At 35.3% G+C, this 20,301-nt stretch overlaps 1 protein-coding gene across 6 annotated transcripts in view; it reads left to right on the forward strand.

Annotated features, from left to right (window-relative positions):
- The window catches only part of OSBPL3 (oxysterol binding protein like 3), a 132,717-nt gene that overhangs the window by 105,735 nt on the left and 6,681 nt on the right, over window positions 1–20,301 (forward strand). For 4 of the 6 annotated variants that reach the window (XM_058182103.1, XM_058182105.1, XM_058182102.1 and 1 more), the window contains 11 exons: window positions 785–892; window positions 7,330–7,464; window positions 7,916–8,009; window positions 9,372–9,622; window positions 10,495–10,632; window positions 14,056–14,119; window positions 15,007–15,085; window positions 15,786–15,930; window positions 16,019–16,163; window positions 19,694–19,820; window positions 20,144–20,266. In XM_058182103.1, coding sequence (XP_058038086.1) covers window positions 785–892; window positions 7,330–7,464; window positions 7,916–8,009; window positions 9,372–9,622; window positions 10,495–10,632; window positions 14,056–14,119; window positions 15,007–15,085; window positions 15,786–15,930; window positions 16,019–16,163; window positions 19,694–19,820; window positions 20,144–20,266 — 1,409 coding nt within the window. The remainder of the gene's footprint in view (window positions 1–784; window positions 893–7,329; window positions 7,465–7,915; window positions 8,010–9,371; window positions 9,623–10,494; window positions 10,633–14,055; window positions 14,120–15,006; window positions 15,086–15,785; window positions 15,931–16,018; window positions 16,164–19,693; window positions 19,821–20,143; window positions 20,267–20,301) is intronic. The other 2 variants (XM_058182106.1, XM_058182107.1) reach the window with 1 other exon arrangement.

Here is a 20,301-nt window from a genome sequence, read left to right on the forward strand (position 1 = left end):
GAAAAAAAAAAAGCCAAGAATCTGTCAGGAACCTGCCATATACTTTTAAAAAATGGAAGAATTAGTATCCATAAATCCTGAATAATCTTATTTAAAACCATTTTTGCTTTCATCTGTCACTTCTGTATTCTTGGAAACTCTTAATAACTCTCAAATGCATGCGATGTTAAATGGGTAATGTCAGATGTGTGTTTTTCGTTACAATCAGATTTAGAAGACAAGGATAAAACCTTAAAGGAAGATTAAACTTTTCCTTCATCTGTTCATTAAAAACTAACTCATCTCTGGCTTCTGTCTACATTTTTTTTAAAAAACTGTTTATATCAATACATTGATAAATTCAGTATCATGAGAGAAAAATGTTAAGCATCACTAGTTGCTGTGGTCCTGACTCAAATCATTTTCCAATAAATTGGCAGTATAGTATGCCACAGATTTAATACCATCTTCACTTACCTTCTCAAGTTGCCTGGCTGCAGTTCATACTCCTTGAAAATTTACCATCATGGAGACTCTATAGCACAAATTCATCCCAGAGTTAACCCCATCTTTGCTTTCTGAGCTGTTGCTTTGTAAAAGTTGCTTTTCAGTTGCTCTACAGCTCTTACTATTTAAATATTACCCTTTCTTTTAGAGGGGAAAAAAGGAAAAATTATTTGGCCTCAAATACTCTTAGCATTCCATTTTGTCTCTTTTTTTTAATACCAGAGAGACAACTATTTGTAATTAGCTGAGACACTATGATGGCCCAAATGTACTTTATGTTTTCTCTTAAATGTTCCAGGCCATAGCACAAAACACAGATCTTAAAGAACGGTTATGCAGAATACATGCCGAATCTATGCTCCTTGATTCAGCTGCTAATACAAATTCGAGCCCTGATTTTGTAAAGGTGGGTATAGATTTCCTGTCTTTTTGCAAAGCTCCTTGTTGCATCTCTCCTCCATTCAGTTGGTCATTGTCTTGCCATAGTATGGCCACCCAAACAATAACATCAGCTTTTGCCATTCTTGGTAGTGTTGTTGAACAGTTTGTATATTCCATGTTTTAGTTTTTTATATATCAAATTCTTCTACACAACTTTTGCACTTCAAATGATTGTCAGAAACTAATTTGCCTTTGTAAACAGAACCTTTTAATTCAGTCTGGGAAAAAATAACACTGTAGAAAACCCATCAAGATAAGGATTATCGTACACCAATCCACTCAGATTGATAAAAGGAGCTTTTTTGGGGGGAGCTTTCTTAGGCTAAGGGATCTGCAGGAAACAAAGTAGTCAATTATAATGTTAGAATGGGCAAGGAAGCAATTTCATTTTTTAAAAAATTTGAATTTATATCCCGCCCTTCTCTGAAGACTCAGGGCGGCTTACATTGTGTTAAGCAATAGTCTTCATCCATTTGTATATTATATACAAAGACAACTTTTATTGCCCCCAACAATCTGGGTCCTCATTTTACCTACCTTATAAAGGATGGAAGGCTGAGTCAACCTTGGGCCTGGTGGGACTTGAACTTGCAGTAATTGCAAGCAGCTGTGTTAATAACAGACTGCCTAGTCTGTTGAGCCACCAGATCTTTTATTTGAGGGAATGCTATTGTTTTTGAGCTTTGAAGAGTCTAAGGCAGGGGTGCCAAACTCAAGGCCAGTGGGCTGGATCTGGTCCGCAGTGTGCTTAGATCTGTCCCACAGGGCCACTCTGGAAACAGTGAAAGTCTGGCCCACGGTGCCTCTGCCAGCAAAAATGGAGCTTGGCAGGCTCCATTTTAGCTGGCAGAGGGCTGCAGAAGACCATCACGGCTGAAAACAGAGCTTGTGGGGGCTGCATGCCTCTCCCCATATCCGTTTCAACTGGCAGAGGTTTACAAGAGGCCGTCACAGCCAAAAGCGGAGCATGGGAGCTTGTTTTCTCTGGCAGAGCGTTCAGGCCACAGGTGTCCCTGACACGACTGATGTCAAGGTGGGTGACATCAGCCTGATGCAGCCCTCAATAATATTGAGTTTGACACCCCTGGTCAAAGGCATACATCTTCCAAAATGGAAAAGCTCTGATTTGGGACAACAGGGGTTAAAGGGATGTTTTGATGTCTTTACAATATTTAAAACATTTATTATGACTATAAAAATGAAAATGTTCAGCCCCAACCACTACAGCAGTGGCTCTAATATTGTAATGAGATGTTTTCAGTCAGGGAACTGCAGGTTGCTTATCCTGATCAATTTCAAAATGCCCATCCTGCTTTTGAATGGTGGCGCATACACCATCTCTGCACAAATAGGGTGGCTAGAAATGTTTTCCTTAAGAAAAGGAAATGCATTACTGAAAAGGACAACAGATGGTCCAGATTTGCATATGGTGATTTATATTTGCAAATCCAGACTTAGAAATTATGATTAATTCTTTCCAGTATATCAACATACTGGCGAAAATGATGAACTGATGTGAGGTATGCTTACCTACTCAGCTGGCTGGATGCTATTGTTGAGGCAGTGTCAAGACTCATACTATTTCCTTCCCATTTTTATTTACTTGCAAAGTTTAGAGTAATTATTCATAAGTGGTTGTGAAATGGGAAAGGCGAGACATGTCCTTTCTTGAAAGAAGTCTGTGTGAGAGACCAGTCTCAGGCTATTTCATAGCTATCTAGGCTAGTTACCTGCTATTTTTATTTAAAAAAAAAAACCTGGGATCATTAGGTTGCTTCTGTTAACATTTTCCTTTTCATTATATATCTTAATAAGTTATCTAATTCTCTAATCCTCCCTGTTTGTCTCTCTCTCTATAGCCTTTATAGGCCATTCCAAACTACTGACTTTTCAAATATATAATTCAGGATTAAAAGTAGATATTAAACGTTTAAAACTAAAACCATACAGTAGGTTTTAATATAATAATCTTACTGATATCTTCTAAGAATTCAGTTACAAATACACAGACTAATAAGCAGTGGAGATAAGTATGTGGTTAATTTCGTTTTATAGGTTAATCCAATTTTCCAGTTGCCTATGACTGCTGATTTTATCTCTCCTTTTCTGTCAGAGAGAAAAAAAGGAAGACTTTAGAAATTGCTAAATCCAAACTTTACACTTTGGTAACATCTTTTGGTAACATCTTTTCTGTTTTGGCATTACTTTGATCCATTTGGATATATTATTGATACTGAATTTGCTTACAGTGAGTCTAATAATAATAGTAACTATATTGAAATTATAAAAAGATACTACTTTTGCAAAGTGACAGTCAAAGTCATGGAGAGAAGTGTTCCTAATGGATTTCACATAAATCAATACCTTTACTGCAAATAATATGGATATTAATCGAATCCTGAATATTAAACAACTAAATTATCAGAAAAAGGAGCATAATTGACAAACTTCAGAGGACAGATTAAGTTACCTAATTATGCTTTTCTCTTAGATCAAAAAGTCAGCAAAATATATTTTGTCCAACAAATTCCTAAGGAATCTTTAACTGGAAAGATAAGTGTCTACAAAATTAAAAAACAGACATTTTTGTGAAAGGAAAAAGGCCCACCTGCAAATATTCTTTATTTCTCCTGTTGTTAGTTTCCTTGAATGTCATCTGTTCTTGGTGAGGGGATTTGAGGCTGGGGGCAGGAATCAGAAAGCCAAGGCCCACAAGCTGTATACCTTGCTTTTGTGATCACAGAAGTCTTCAACATCATGCTCCAAAATTTGAAACAGCAAATGAATATGTTTATGAAAGAGATAAATTCATTTATGTTTACAAAAATGAACTGGGGGGGGGGGAGGAATGTGGTCACAATTTCATTCCTGTTCCTTTTGGTGACAATGTTTTACTGCACTAAGACCTTGGGTCACTCAGAAAATGTGGAAATTAATAAAGATGTGCTTCTTTGACACAAAAAATTGAACATTTTTTAACTGGACTCATGAGGTCACAAATCAAATGAAAAATGACTTTAGGCTTCTCCATGTCTATAACTATATCAATTTAAGTATTATGAGAAACTATTTTGTGATGAAAAATATCAGAAATAAATAAATTAACACCTGCCTCAGTATTTTTCTCTTGCTGAACTCAAATTCTTCACAACCTTGAGAGGTTTTGAGTACGCAGAAATTGACTAAGTTCTCAAATACTCAAGTATAAATATTATAGCAATGGCATTGTAAGGCAGTGCAAAGATTGAGATGAAAGGACAGAAAATAATTCGTCATTATATTCAGCATTTCTATTTGACCTTGTCAGTTTCTTTATTGTCCCTGTCCTTTTATATATGTTAGCTTCTTACAATGCACTGTACTTCACAATTTTGTTTTGTTTTGTTGGTAATTTGCTTAGATGGGCTTTTTGACTCTCCATCCAACCAGGATTTTGCAACCTCTTTGCCTTAACTTCTACCTATCCATCACTGCATGCAGTGATGTTAATAGGTCATTTGTTCCATTTTGTGTGAAAACACATAACTAGTGTTAGTTCCTTTAAAAAGCTTAGAATGGTTTCTACAAGCAAAGTAAAACACTCATCTATCTTTTCTGACTCAAACAATGGAAGATCCTAGCTTTGCAAATCTGCTCTCTGTGCATCATTATCCAGCTCATATTAACTCTTCCCTTTCCCTTGGGAGTAGCGCTCTGAGATTAAATTTTTGTCCACCCTTCCATCCTGGGTGGGCAGATCTACATCATTCCTGTTAAATATAGGAAAGAGTACCACTGTATTTAAGAAAATAGTATTTTAGTAGAAACATAGGGAGCTTCTGCAATTACATACATGCTTAGCTAACTATGTCAGCCTCACAGTGATCTCTGTATTAAAATCAGCATGTTTGCTGAAGGACTTTGTAATCTCTAACTACCTAGTATCATTGGGGGGGGGGGGGTGCTTAGTTAAGGAACTCTTGACTTCCACCCTGAAATTCAGCTTTAGCTGCCACTAGAACAGCGGTCACCAACCGGTGGTGAGAAAATGTTGGTAGTCCGCGGCGCACCCAGGTGGAGGAGCTGCTCTGGGATAAGCAATGGCCAGTCCTGTGACTATATATTTATTTATTTTATTTATTTTTCGTATTTTTATACCACCCTTTTCCGAAGACTCAGCAGAAATAAAACATAAATATCGAAAAAATTTAAAATACAATAAACAATTAAAAATATATTTTAAAAATTTAAAATACAATAAACAATTAAGAATCTGATTCAATAAGCTGAAGAATTAAAAATTTCTAGGTAAAAATTAATAAAATAGAATTAATTCCCTTAAAACCCCATTAAAACACTCAATTAAAACTGTATCGTTAGGCCAGCCCTGCTTGGTGAAAAAAGAAGGTTTTGACCTCACGCTTAAAGGTCTGAAGATCAGGGAGAAGACGTAGCCCCACAGTAGTTCATTCCACAGGGCCGGAGCTCCCACAGAGAACGCTCTCCCCCTGGGGGTCGCCTGCCGACATTGTCTGGCCGATGGCACCCTGAGGAGGCCTTCTCTGTGGGGGCGTACAGGTTGATTGGAGGTTACTGGCGGCAGTAGGCGGTCCCGTAAATATCCCGGTCCCATGCCATGGAGCGCTTTAAAGGTGACTAGAGTTCTGGAAGATGGGACTGGCCAGGCAGCTTATGGTGGGGCTGTAAATCTCTGTTGTTGAGGGAGATTCGGGCAATTTATAACTTTGCAGCAGAGCCCTCACCAGCTGGAATGAGGTAATGGTGCAAGGTGGGGGAATGGTGGTGCAGGCGGGCCGAAGTAATGGGTGGGGGGAACCCTGGGCTGTTTCTTCCCCTACTGTAGCTTCCTGTCGGCTGAATACACCAGTGGCTGTCCCCACCACTCGCCCTCCCTTCCCAGTCACTCCTCGCCTGGCAAGGGGAGGGGAGGGGGGAAATGGGAGATTCCTCCATATTCCAGAGCGGGAACTGGATCTCACAGCTGTTTCTTCTGGCCCTTGTTGGTGCTCCTGTACCTCAGTCTCTCGGGGGGGACAATTGACTTCCTCTCAGCCCCAAGACACTGGCTGGCCCATGAGAAAAAGTGGGAGAAAGAGAGAAAGAACCAGCAAGAGACGAAGCTTTGCTCCCATTCTAGAATATGGAGCGAATCTCCATTCTCTCTCTCATTCTCTTGCCAGGCGAGTAGTGACTGGGAAGGGAGGTGAGGGGCGGGGACAGCCACTGGTGGATTCAGCCGACAGGAAGATAAAGCAGGGGGAAGAAACAGCCCGGGGGTTTCCGCCACCTGTTGCTTTAGCCCGCCTGCACCGCTATTCCCCCCCCGCACCATTACCTCATTCCAGCCGACGAGGGCTTTGCTGCAAAGCTACAAGTTTCTTCCATCCCTTGTTTCTGCTCCTGCACCTCAATCTCTCGGGGGGACGATTGACTTCCTCTCAGCCCCAAGACATTGGCTGGCCCATGAGAAAGAGTGGGGGAGAAAGAGAGAAAGAAAGGGGGGAGAGAGAAAGAGAGAGGGGGGAGAGAGAATGAGTGGAAGAGAGAGGGGAGGGGGGGGAGAAAGAGAGAGGAAGGATAGTGCCTGAAGGACCCCATCCCGTCACTGGGAGTCCAGGCACTTCAGCAAACTGTGCTGGATTTGTATTAGTGGTCCCCGGGATTTAAAATTATGGACTTGGTGGTCCCTGAGGTCCAAAAGGTTGGGGACCCCTGCACTAGAAGATGAGGTATTTAAGAAAAGTGTTAGACATTTAAAATTCTTATGATTTCATGTTTTCCTACCTGAGGTAATTTGAGTAGGCATCCTTCAAAAAGCCTGATCAAGCAGGCTTTTATATAGGTAGTCCTTGACTTACAATCATTTTTTTAATGAATTTTCAAAGTTGCAACAACATTTTAAAAAAGTGACTTGTGACCATTTTTCAGATTTACAGCACTTACAATGTCCCCATGGTCATGAGATTAAAATTCAGATGTATGGCAGCTGGTTCATATTTATAACGTTACAGTGTCCTGGGATCATGTGATCATCTTTTGTGACTTTCTGACAAGCAAAGTCAATGCTCGTCAGATTCACTTAACAATTATGTTACCTGTATAGCCACATGTACTTAAAGAATACACGTTCTCTGCTGTAGTGTCTGACCTCTTGATAGCATATCCTGGATGACCCAATGTGTTATTTCAAATAGTGTTGAAAGCCAGACCGTGGTATGAGCTCTTGTAAAATTTTGTATTCTGTTTGATGTGGTTTTCTGTTTCTCTTTTTCATTGTTCTAACTATGTAAATTATGTAACTATGTAAAGGGCTCAGAATCAGTTGTAGTCAGACATTCTTTTAAATATATTTTAATAATAAATAAACTACTGCTCATGACTGTTTTTAAATTTTTTTTGCAGGAAAATTCTGAACATCAAAACAGGAGTCTGGTTCACCAAATATCCAATGAAAGCAGACTATCAATAACAGATTCACTAACCGAATTTTTTGATGCACAGGAAGTTCTGTTGTCTGCCAGTTCTTCAGAAAATGAGGTCTGGAAAGTAGTTCAGAAATACTGGATTTGTTTCAAAATCATGTGACCTTTATTATTTTTGCAATCTCAGTGGCGACACCATGCATATTATTTCAGCACACAAAACTTATTTACTGATACTTTCTAAAGTATTTTAAGAGAATAGGGGACTGAAGGAATGAATATAAGATGTACTGCTTAAGTGAAGATATTACTATGCTTTTCTTAGGAAGAAATATTTAATTAACCCAAATTTGAATATTATTTCCATTTGGAACTGGCCATGTAGCAAGATTTTCCATAATGTGGAACTGTGAAACAGTTGCTTATAGAGGAATTTTATTGTTGCAATATCCATTTCAAACTTGATTGATGTATTTTTATTTCCTTTGCACAAATGTGGCAGTATGTGAAGAGAGATTTTTTTCTGCTTCATTATCAAAATAAAAGAATGTTTCCTTCCTCCCCAGGTGTCTGATGATGATTCATATGCCAGTGATATAAGTGATAATATTTCCGAAGACAACCTAAGTAACGACATAGAGAATGAAAGGCAAACACTTGGTAGGCGTCTTTGTTTATTTCTGGTCTCTGATTTGTTTTTAATTGTGAACTACCAATAATTAGTAACCTAGAAATATACAGATTAAGTTCAGGATTCCATTTTAAACAATTGCTTTCTACAGTTCTGATACTATGTAAAGTGATATCCAAAGAAGGAATAACTCACATTTTAATGTGTATCCTTCCAGTGTTCTCTTCCACCTATGATGATGTTCTATATTCTTTCTCTCTTATAAACCCTTCCCCTATGTTGCATCTTGTATAATGTATGACTTTGGGGGAATGTTCGTCTCCTGTGTAGTTTTACCAATCCAAGTCATTCCCAACATCTTGCAGTCTATAAATAACTCAAATTGTGGCAAAAGATTTTTAAAAATGATTTTACTGAGCCTATTCTCTCAAACAATGTCCAACAGAAACTGCATAAGAAAAGCCTGCTCCTAAAATAGTAGTGCAGTAGCCCCCACCCATCACTTTCACTATCTACAATCCAGATTTTTTTCCTTCTAGCAAAGATCTCTTGTTCTGCCTACTGGGGTTGCTCTATTTCTTTCATGAAGAAAGTGTAGAACTAAGGGAAATGCTCCAAATTTATCAAAAAATGAGCCTTAAAATGAACAAGCTTTGCTTAGGATCTTTGTGAATCCTCATTCTATAGGAATCCTCATTCTATAAGAATGGCAAGTAATGATATTCTACTTTATTATTAATGGCCCATATTTTGTGCTTTCAGTCTGGGAATCTGAACTCTAATTAAACAAAATGTGTTAAGATTTATATAATATAAAATGCAGATTTTAGCAAACAGAATAAGCATAATTATAGGGATAGCCGTAAAGATTATCTTTGTTTTTTTATGCTTCTTTCTCTTTAAACTCACCCTAGCATTGTCAATATGGAAAGAATAGAAATAAGACCTTTTTAAACAAATAGATCTAAAATGAGTGGGAAGGGTATGCATGAATGGGATGGTTGCATATATAGATAGCTATGTGAATGAGTAAGATCATTTTTATTGTATTAGAAACATAGTTTTGGTATTGCTTACCAATTGAATGAACTCTTTGGAAAGTTATCTGAAAGAGAATGAAAGTGACTGACTGAAAAAGATTCTATCTCTGAATGAAGTAGTTGATTTTGGAAGCCAGGAAACCCAGAGTTATTAAATTTTGGGTTGTCCTTGATCAAATTGCCATGGTTCAGCACAATATTCTTCTCAAAGCTATATGTAACTGTATCTTCTATTCTGAGAAGTTTGGAAGAAATTATAGAACTGATATAAATATGTAAAAAGAATGTTAACCAGAGTGAATTCTGAAAAATATTAAATTGCCAAACTTAAACCTGACATCTGTCTTCAAGATTGTGTCCCAGATAGTATTGTGGAATGCCATTCAAGGCGGAGGACACGTCTACCAGCCTCATGCCCCAATACAAGTAACATCAGCCTCTGGAACATTCTACGGAATAATATAGGAAAAGATCTCTCCAAGGTGTCCATGCCTGTTGGGCTGAATGAACCTTTGAACACTTTGCAAAAGCTTTGTGAGGAACTGGAATATAGTGAATTGCTGGATAAGGCAGCATTTACACCTAATCCCTTTGAAAGGATGGTAAGGAGAAATATACTATACTGAAAATGAGAAAATTATTTACTTACTTTGTATTATATTACATTATAAATTATATTACAACTTTACTTATTTGTTTACTGGCACCCATCTTATATAAACTTATGTTATACTTTTGGGCAGTTCATAATAGCATACAGAATAGCAATACACAAAAAATAAAAAATATTTCAAACAACCAAGATGCCATAACATTCCTAATCCAAATATACTTGTTCTGAGCTCAACAGATCCAGGTCATCTTCAGGAAAAAAAGGAAAACCAATACATATATTTCTATGAATTAAAAATTCATAGATCTTAATAATCTTAATAGTCAACTTGACTATTAAATCAAACTTAGCTGTGTGCTTGAATTTCAAATTCAAATAGAAATAAATACAAATTCAAAATGGATCTTGACTGACTTGAATATTCTGACCTGTCAATCCTCCTTTCCCTTTCTCATTACACTGACATACTGTAGCTGAACAATGAAAATGGGGATAGTTGGGCAAACATTATTCCATGAAAGCTGATTCATTCAAAACCTGCCTATAGATTTTTCAGATATGGCCATTAAATATAGGGAAAATAATGTACTTAGAAAGACTGCAATTATTGCCCCTTCAGTTAGGAAAAGAAATCTTTCCTCTACCACTGCTCATAGATGCAACTCAAAGAAGGAAAATGTTAAAGCGTAACTTCATTCAAGAACACATTAGCTTGTGTTCTTGAGGAGGTATGGATCTTAATGTCAATGTGAGATCAAAATCTCATTAAAAAATTAAACAAATAAACAACATTAAAAATCTGCATACCTTTCCATAATGTTTCCATAACATTACTACTTAATGCTACTAATTTGTTCTTAGGTTTATGTGGCTGCTTTTGCAGTCTCTGCCTATGCATCTAGCTACTACAGAGCTGGAAGCAAGCCATTCAATCCTGTGCTTGGAGAAACCTATGAATGTATCCGTGAAGATAAGGGTTTCCAATTTTTTTCTGAACAGGTAATGCAATTTTTTATTTTTTTTTAATTTGCATTTATATCCCGCCCTTCTCCAAAGACTCAGGGCGGCTTACACTATGTTAGCAATAGTCTTTATCATAATAGTCTTTATCATAATACAATTTGGATAAAATGATCTAGTTATAGGCTTTTCAATTTTATTTTCCCATTTCATTTCATGTTCCTACAACATTGAGACTCAACATCCATTCCTACTTAAATTCAGACTTGCAAAGAAGATAACATAGTGTAGTTAGTTACACAATAGCAAAGACAAAATTTTGCCCCTCAAGGTCTTACCAGTTTATAGTATCTATTGGAGAGCCAATGTTAATTATATAAAAAATGGAGCATAACATTGTTTGACTCAGTGGAGATTCTGCAGTTCATGAAATTGTTGTTGGGGGTCAAGAGAGTTGTGAAGATAGCAAAATAGAAAGAGAATTTCGAGGAAAGTTGTTGGAAGAAGTGAAAATGTTATTGGTTCTGGTTTGTTATATTCTCCATATATAAAAGTTTTCTGTTTTTCAGGGCCAAACAAAGAAGCAAAACAAAAAAGCAAAGCTATTTTCTCCCTTCCCTATTTCAGTTATAGTGAGAACAAAGTTTCTCTAGTCTCTATTACTTTCAAAGTTGTTAGTAGGACTAGGAGTGAAATCTACTTACCTTTGCTACTGGTTCACAAATGTGAGTGTGCACGTGCTACGCTCGTGCTTCCATGCATGCGTAGAGCCTTCTGTGCATGCGCAGAGGGTCAAAAATGGGACGCGATGACGCCTGGTGAGTGGATGAGGCCTCCCACCGCCGGTGCTACCGGTTCACCCAAGCTGGATAGAAGCGGCTGAATTTTACCACTGAGTAGGATACACTCTGTATGTAGTTCTTACATGAACATGTTTTTCCTAATGAGGAATATTATTCTCATCCCATAGCAGCCTGCTTATTTGTTAAATATGGGATATGCCCTTCTGGTGTCTTACCTATGTAAAGCGATCCAACAGAATGTGTCCTTTGTGATTTTGAAACCATATACAGTAGAATTCCGTACTCAAACAGATTTGCTTTGTATCAACTTAATTGCTTTTTTTAATCTAGAAAGGTTTTTTTTTAATTGCTCTAATTTTTTTAACATGACAAGGTTGTATTAGCTTTTATTTTTTTATTTATTTTATTTTATTTGCATTTATATCCCGCCCTTCTCCAAAGACTCAGCTGCTGAGTAATTATTTTTAGAAACAAAATTCAGTTCCAGATGTTTGATGCTTATTGTTATTCCGAACTGTCCTAGGAAGATTTGTACTGAACAGTGATGTATATTTAGGAGTTGACTCTGAAAAAGTGGGAAGATGCAGGAATGTGAACGTAGTAGTCATGAGGAAGAGACAGAGTTGCTTTATAGACAGGAGCAGCCTTTAAGACTCCCCATGCTGCAAAGCCCTATCCAGCCTTCATATATAATTTTAGAAAATGATAAGTTCATTGAAACTTATTGCCAAGTTAGCCTTAGCTGTTTTATAGCATTTCGTAGAATTGTTTAAAACATTTACCGGTAATTTCAGTCTATTTGGAGAATGAAGTTTCACAATGCATCCCATTTTGAAGTGTAAAACTGATGTTTTTCTTGGTACAAGAGGCAACCTACCCACTTTGGGGAAGGTGGGAACGAAATATTTCAAAGAGATTTTAGCTTAAATGCCTTACTGTAAGTTTACCTAGCAACGAACTACTGTATTTTTCAGTATTATGTGTTTGTACCCCTGAATAGCATTAAAGAAATCCATGAAGACTTGCTCCTTGAGGTCTGTCAAAATGTGGAACTAACTTTCATGTATCTTTGTAGTATTTGGAGACTTGAAATTTAAAGTTTCTGATTGCTACAGCAGTTACTGAAATTGAAATTCTATTAAGGATATAATTATTAAAACTAGTAAGTGGTAAAAGAAATAAGTGGATATATTTAATATTTTAATATTACATACCTGTATTACATTTCTATAGTCCTACTATAGAAGTGTTCAAGCTAGCACGAGAAAGTTGCATTTGATTAAACAGTTTTTGCACAGTGATTGAGATATGGATTGTAAATCGCACATTGACATTTGCACAGATATATCACATCTTGCAGTTGCTTGTAGTTTATGAAAAGTAAAGCCCATCACCCGAGCATTAGCAATTCAGATTGTGTTTAGAGATTACATACAAGGCAAAACCAGATTTCTGAGAGGGATAGAATGGCTCCCTTACTCTTTGGTCCACAAGTGATGTGAATGATTCATTCAAGAGATTATGAAAGACCATTTTAAAAGCAATAGATTTTCCCAGATGTCTATCAGTCATCCATCCATCATGGTTGTCTGAAAGGTGCTTTTTTTGAAGAGGCAATTGGATTTTCTGGTTTTTCTTTAAAGAAGCTTCTTGGATTAGAAGCGAAACGTCTTCAAAGAAAAAACAGAAGTCCAGTTGCTTCTTGAAAAAGTACCTTTGGGATCTTCCCAGATGATGTCAATATAAATAATAGTGAACTTAGTATGCTTTCTGGGTAAAGGATATTAATTTTTAATCCTTTTGCAAAAATGTCAGTAATATCAATATTTCTTCAAATAATTATTTTAGCATTAATTCCTGAAATTATATCTGTTTATGTTCCCATAGAAATACTGAATGCTTTTTTAAAATAATCAGTAAATTTGCTTGGGAAAGAGAAAAAAAAAACTTGGAAATTTTATGAAGACACTTTCTGGCATTTTAATGATTGTACATAAAGGATGTAACATATCCAATCTGACTCAGTCACCAAGAGAAAATACTTTGCATGAAAGTCAGGAACACAAGGAACTAGAAAAATCTTATTGCTGGAAAAGTCTGTAAAAATAAGTTTGAGAACAACATGTATTTGCTTTTAACAAAAAGTAGACCTTTTGTCCAAAGTCCATGACTTATCTGGTACTTTGTAACATGGTTTTATACAAATCTTAGAAGACTTGAAGTATGAATCTTAGCTGTATTTTTCTATTTTGTTTTCCCCACTTAAATTTTCCTATAGCTTGATTCTATTTAATAAAGGTCTTTTTAATTCACCGTTCACCTAATATATAACTTTATATTAAGGATTTTTTCAAACATGGTTTCTAGCAAGTCAAATTAAAATTCATTATAGTCTTCTTTTGTTTCCATGGCCGTTTTCCTACGATATCACTGAATCCTTAACCTATTTTATTCAGAAGAAAATATATCTAACTTTAATGTAATTTCCATTATTTGTTTTAAATTTTTGCACTACTTATTAATGGTTGGTTTTTATTTTAATAGCTCCCCCTTGTGGGGTATCTTTTCTTCGAAGAAAAATGAAGCCATTTCAAAAATAAATGAGAACAGAAAGTAAGGTTCTAAATGTAATTGTAACCTTACCTTCCTTTCCTGTTAGGTCAGTCATCACCCAGCTATATCTGCATGTCATGCTGAATCTGATAATTTTATATTTTGGCAAGGTAACTCATTAATTTATATCATCAATTTTTGGAATGCAAGAGCTAAGGAGGAAGATGTTTGGGTGGCATTATAATAATTTGGATAATAACCCAACTTTCTATTGAGACTTTAGAATGCAGTTTTTCCCTATAACTGTGGAACCTATTTTGAGATCAACATGAAACCTTCAGAAGTAGGATGGAAGTTTCTGAAAAAATAACATTGGCTGCCATGCACCACCCTCCACAAAGATAATGTCCTAGGAGTCCCACTGTATTCAGCAGAATTACTTTAAAGTCAGATTAGTTTAGGGAAGCAACCTAAGTAAATACATCTGCCCTAGTTGTCATTTCTATATTTTTTAATCTTATTAGTGATTAAAAAAAATCACTAATTTTATTGATATTAAGTTTGAATGGGATTTGCATTTTCAGTTTTTACTTCAATTGTAAAATACTGTGACTCAATTTAATAGTATACAGCTTAGAACATAATAGACAAATGTTATTGTCAACAGGATGAATCCCATCATGTTTCCATAATAGTTACATCTACCCTGTTTCCCCCAAAATAAGACATCCCCTGATAATAAGCCCAATCGGGCTTTTGAGCACATGACAATAAGGCCAAGCGCTTATTTCAGGGTTCAAAAAAATATAAGACGGGGTCTTATTTTCGGGGAAACACGGGTATGTTCAGCTCTGCTGAAAACATAAAAATTGGATATTATATTATGGTTTTGTATGGTTAACAGCACTATTGTAACCTTAAAGGTTGGATGTTATCTTATGATATTATTTTGATAGTTTAGGATTTATAAACTGATAAAAAAGGCTTAACTATAGAGCTCTCTCCATCAAATATTAAGGATTTGTTTGTGTTGTTGATTATTTTTATTTAATTTCAGATATCAGATGGAAAAATAAATTCTGGGGGAAATCCATTGAAATAGTACCAATTGGCACAACACATGTAATTTTGCCCGAGTAAGTTTTCCAGTAGCAAGTATGATAGTTGGATTGCTAGCAAGATCACATTTTACAACTCAGTAGTCCTTAAGCCTCTTTTTTCATTTTCTTTGGTCTAATAAAACAAATTATAGGAACTGAATTTTCTATATAGATTTTCTCATGTTGATCAAATAATCTTTTCTGTGACTTGTTTCCTAGTAATCATTAAAATTTTCTATTTTAGCATTTGCTTAAAGACCTACATTCTTGATTACATAGGATTATTATAATTGCTTTATGGAGAATTAATGAAAGAGCAGTATTTTTAAAGAATTTAGATTTAGCTGCTTTTTTAGTTCAGTAAGTCATTTAGTAAGTCAGTATTTTTCTCTGGAATATTGAACAGGTGGTCACATTGTGCAAAGCCATAATTCGCTTAACCATTATTTATTTATTTATTAATTGATTGAATAAATCAATTTATGACACTGGATGAATTTATGCTGTCTAAATCTTATATCATATAAAACACAGTAGCGGAATTCACATACAGAACTATATGCTAAACCATAATATAAAAGCACCATATTGTTTAGAATATGTCAAACAAGCATTATCTCAGTTTAGACTGTTTCTCTAAAAGGATCAAATCACAATATTTTATTGAATATTTTAGAAAAATACTTTATTAGCTATCTTTTTCTTTCATGAATTGCTAATCTTCATTTTACTCCAGTTTTAAGGACCATTATGAATGGAATAAAGTAACATCATGCATTCATAATATTTTAAATGGACAACGATGGATAGAACACTATGGAGAGATTATAATCAAGAATCTGAACGATGATAGCTGTTACTGCAAGCTTACTTTTGTAAAGGTAATTGAGACTTATTTTGGTTTTTATCTTCTCCTTTATTTTGTTTTGAACTTTTAACATGATACAGATTTTGCTAATTTTTCTCCAGACTAAATATTGGAATCGCAGTGTTCATGATATTGAAGGCAATGTTTTGGACAGAAATGGAAAAGTAGTACATCGGCTTTTTGGAAAATGGCATGAAAATATTTATTGCGGAACACCATCTTCAACAAACTGCATCTGGAGAGCAAGTTAGTGACTGATCAGCTATTTAATTTTTAAATTTGATATATTGCTGTTATTATTTCAGTGCAATAGTTTGTTGCACTGTCAGAAGTTCAGACTGTATTTGGCATTTTTGTCTACCTAATTAGTCCTTTCCAAGGACCTGGAATAGGCAGATGTGGATGTTTGATGGTGTTACAGATGTCGTTGCAGGATGTAAGCTGATCAGAATAAACCTTTTGCAATTGATTGATGGTGAATTTGTGAATGTCAGTGGTGTTCAAGTGGTGCTTCAGTTGTTTTGGGATTGCACGCAAGGCACCTAGTATTATTGGTACTACCTTTGCTTGCTTGTGCCACAGTAGTTCTATTTCTGTTTGCAGGTCTTTGTATTTTGTTATCTTCTCCAGTTCTTTTTCTTCTATTCTGCTGTCTCCAGATACTGCCACATCCTCTAGCCAGACTTTTTTGTCTTACTTAATGACAGTTGTTAACTCTGGGATGTTATGTGATAGGCGTCTGTTTTTTCAATTCTAAAGTCCCAAAGCAATTTAGCTTCTTCATTTTCTATGAGTTTCTTTATTTTATGGTCCCAACAGTTCTTGCTTGCAGACAAATCACATTTCTAGCCAGTCTTCCAGTGCATTATTGTTGCTATATGTCATGCTGTTGCTTGTAGTCAGTCTGAGTGATCTTCTTGCAATAGTTAAATCAGGTAGTCTGCTGTTTCTTCAGCTTCTTTTCAGAGACAGCATTTACTATCTGATGCTGTCTTCTCAATTTTGGCTTTGTTTGCATTTGCTCTTAAGGCTTGGTCTTGTATAGCAGAATTAGTCTCCATGTCTCTTTCTTCAACTTTCCTGCTCTTAGCCATTGCCAGCTCTTTTTATTATCTGTTTTCTCTGCTGTTTCTTAATGCACTGGCCATGTAATGCTTTGTCTTCCCGCATCTCCATTCTGTTTTTCATTTGGTCTTTCTTATGGCTAGTTTGGTCTCTCCTATAGTCAGCAAGCCTTCCTGGTATTGTACCTTCAGCGCATTTTCTTCACTATCCTTTGTATTTTCTTCCAATGCCCTTTTTTCTTCTTCATCCATATCAGATGTACTTGCAATATTCCATATCTGCCTCTTTTCTTTGGTATAGAGTCTGTCAATATCACTGAGGATAAAGGGCATGATTCATTGTCATTATTTTTCTGATCTTCCTATCCAATTGACGATTTCAAAAGTTTTTTTCAATAAAGTTTTAGATTGTCCATGCAAAAGAGGTGAGTTTGCAGATGTTTTTGATATTTGATAGCCATGACTTATTCAGCATTGTTGACAGAGAAATCAGTGCAATGACAAACAGTAATGATAATAGTGAATCTCCTGGAAATATTCCTCTCTTAATATTAATATCTCCCAGTCTCTCACCATTGACCTGCAACTGTGTCTTCCATTGGACCACTGTGAACCAAGCTTCTGATGTTTTATTGACTCCTATTATTTCTAGGCAATTGATTATCCAATCATATAGCAAGAGAGTCAAATGCCTTTTTATAGTCAAGCCACACTACATTCAAGTTGGTCTTCGTTCTCTTGAAGTTTTCCAAAACCATTTTGTCAATTAGTTGTTCATCTTTTTTTCTTCTGATGTCTGGTGATTTCCTTTCTGCTGGGGTGTAAAGGGCTTATTTTCAACTAGATGCTGTTGGACTGCATTAACTATCATCCAGTTAGAATTTGAAAGTTGTTAAGCAGTTAATTGGTTTGTAGTTGCCTGGTGCTGCCCCTTTTGCTATTATCAGATAAGTTTTGCGAGATGTTAACCATTCTTGCACTATGTTAGCCACTTCCTTGCACTATGTTGTTAAACTGCAAAAAGTGGGTATAGACCGATCAGATGTTTCAACCAAAAGCCATGCAGTTCATCTTCACTTGGGGCTGAACAATACTTAATTTTCCTTGCTCTTTTCTCTGCTATTTCTATTGTCATTACAAGTTATTTCATATCATCTTTTTTATTCTTATCTACTTCTTTTATCCAAGTGGTATCCTTGTTGTATTTCTTTGGGTTATCCCATATCTTTGCCCCAAACTGCACTGTTTTTCTTCCTTATTAGGTACAAACTGATTCATTGCAGACTTACCCATTGATGGATTGGTAGAAACATTTCTGATTAGATTGAATGTGGAAGTTCTGCCTTTAATTTGCAATTTAACCTTTGTATTTGCTGATCTTCTTGGCTACAGCTGTTATTTGCTTCTTTATTTCCTTGGTCTTCCTTTTTTTCTAAGTGTTATTTCTTGATTTAGTATTCTTTATTAGGTGTTAATAGGGGTTAGTATTAGTTTATAATTAGCTATTTACTATTGTTATTATTGTTAATTTTCAATTCGATTCACATTCTGGAATTGGTAAAAATTTAACAGTTCAAGTCCTAACCAAAGATCTAAGAGCTGTTAAGGTAGCGTCTGAGTATATAGGCAGTTCCAAATAGGGTGGGGTTTTGGGTTTTTTTGTGTTTTTTTTGCAAAGTCAGGATATGCAGATCTAATAAGTTTAAAATTTCCATATAGCTAGGTAACTCTTCGGGTATTTCTCCAAGGCTCCTATTACTATTGGTACAACCATTCATTTCTTCCTGCATAATCTATTATTATTGTTCCTAGTCTAATATTTCATTTTAGCAAATTTCTCTATAATACTTTATAATATGGCACACTTAGTTTTATTGAAAATTTTACTAATTAGAAAAAAACTGTTTAAATGTAATAAAATTAGGACTGCTGGATCATTTTCTTAGAATGATATATTTTATAATCATAAATGTTAATTTTATCAAGGAAAGAACACTAAAACTAACCATATTCAAAAATAAAACATTATTATAGGAAATAGGGGTTTTTTGTTCTCAATATTGTATGAATCCAGCCAGTGTATAGTGTACTTAGTAGATTCAAATGTTCAACTGTACAAATGGTCTTGGATTATATATTGTCACTTACTTGTTTGAATGTATTTGACAATTCCTGCCAGGTTTTTCATGTGTATACATGGCAGCCAGATAGTCATACAAGACTCCATTTTGTGCACACTCAAAATGATAAATGACATTCAATTTGCATGTGTCTTTTGTGTACAAGTGTCAAAGAAAAAGAAATAATTAGTACATAAGTACACACTACAATTGCATTAAGCCATTAAAACAAATATTACTGTATATTTTACATTTATATAGATCTCCATTAAACCTTATACATTCAAGAAATCTTAAATATAAAAAAATAGTACCACTAAGTTTAAAGTACATCAAAAGCATAAAAATGCACATAAAATTTATGTTGCTGTTTTAACTGTTGCTGAGAGTTAAGAAAGTTTTAGAATTATTGCAACAAGTTTCATACATAAAGTTTTAGAATTTGAAAGCTGAGGTACCAACACAAACACAAAACCCTTTGACATTTGTTATAAATGTTTAAAAAAACAACTACTAATACTATAATATTTTAATAGTCATGGGGGAAAGGTATAATTTTTACCTAAGAATTTATTATGTTTTTCATTTGCAGATCCAATGCCTAAAGACTATGAACAATGGTATGGTTTCACACAGTTTGCATTAGAATTAAATGAATTCGAGTCCATCAGTAGACCACTGTTACCACCTACTGATACTCGATTTAGGCCAGATCAAAGGTAATTTTTTAACAAAATATATAAACAAAATGTAGAAAGATGTTATTATAGTCAAGACTTTTAGCTCCATCAAAGAAAATATAGTTCATTCTAATGGTGGAAAAAGCACTGATGATTACCTGTCTCCCAAAAATTAGCAGTTACTGTTTCAATTATTCTTCACTTGTGGACTCATTATACTGAATTTTCTGATAGATCACCATTTGTGCTCAAGAGATCTGTGTAATATACACAGACTGAAGCAAGACAATATGATAGGAGAATTACGCAACCTTAGTATATATATCAATATTGTTTGGTCATGTAATATTGCATTATAACAGGTTCTTAGAAGAAGGAAATATTGAAGGGGCAGAAATACAAAAACAAAGAATTGAAGAGCTGCAGAGAGCACGGAGGAAAGTTCTAGAAGAAAGCAATATAGAACATCTTCCTAGATTTTTCAGGTAATTTATAACATGACAGATTAATTTTTTTATTG

Source organism: Ahaetulla prasina, chromosome 4, assembly GCF_028640845.1.
Source record: "Ahaetulla prasina isolate Xishuangbanna chromosome 4, ASM2864084v1, whole genome shotgun sequence".
Lineage (NCBI taxonomy): Eukaryota > Metazoa > Chordata > Lepidosauria > Squamata > Colubridae > Ahaetulla > Ahaetulla prasina.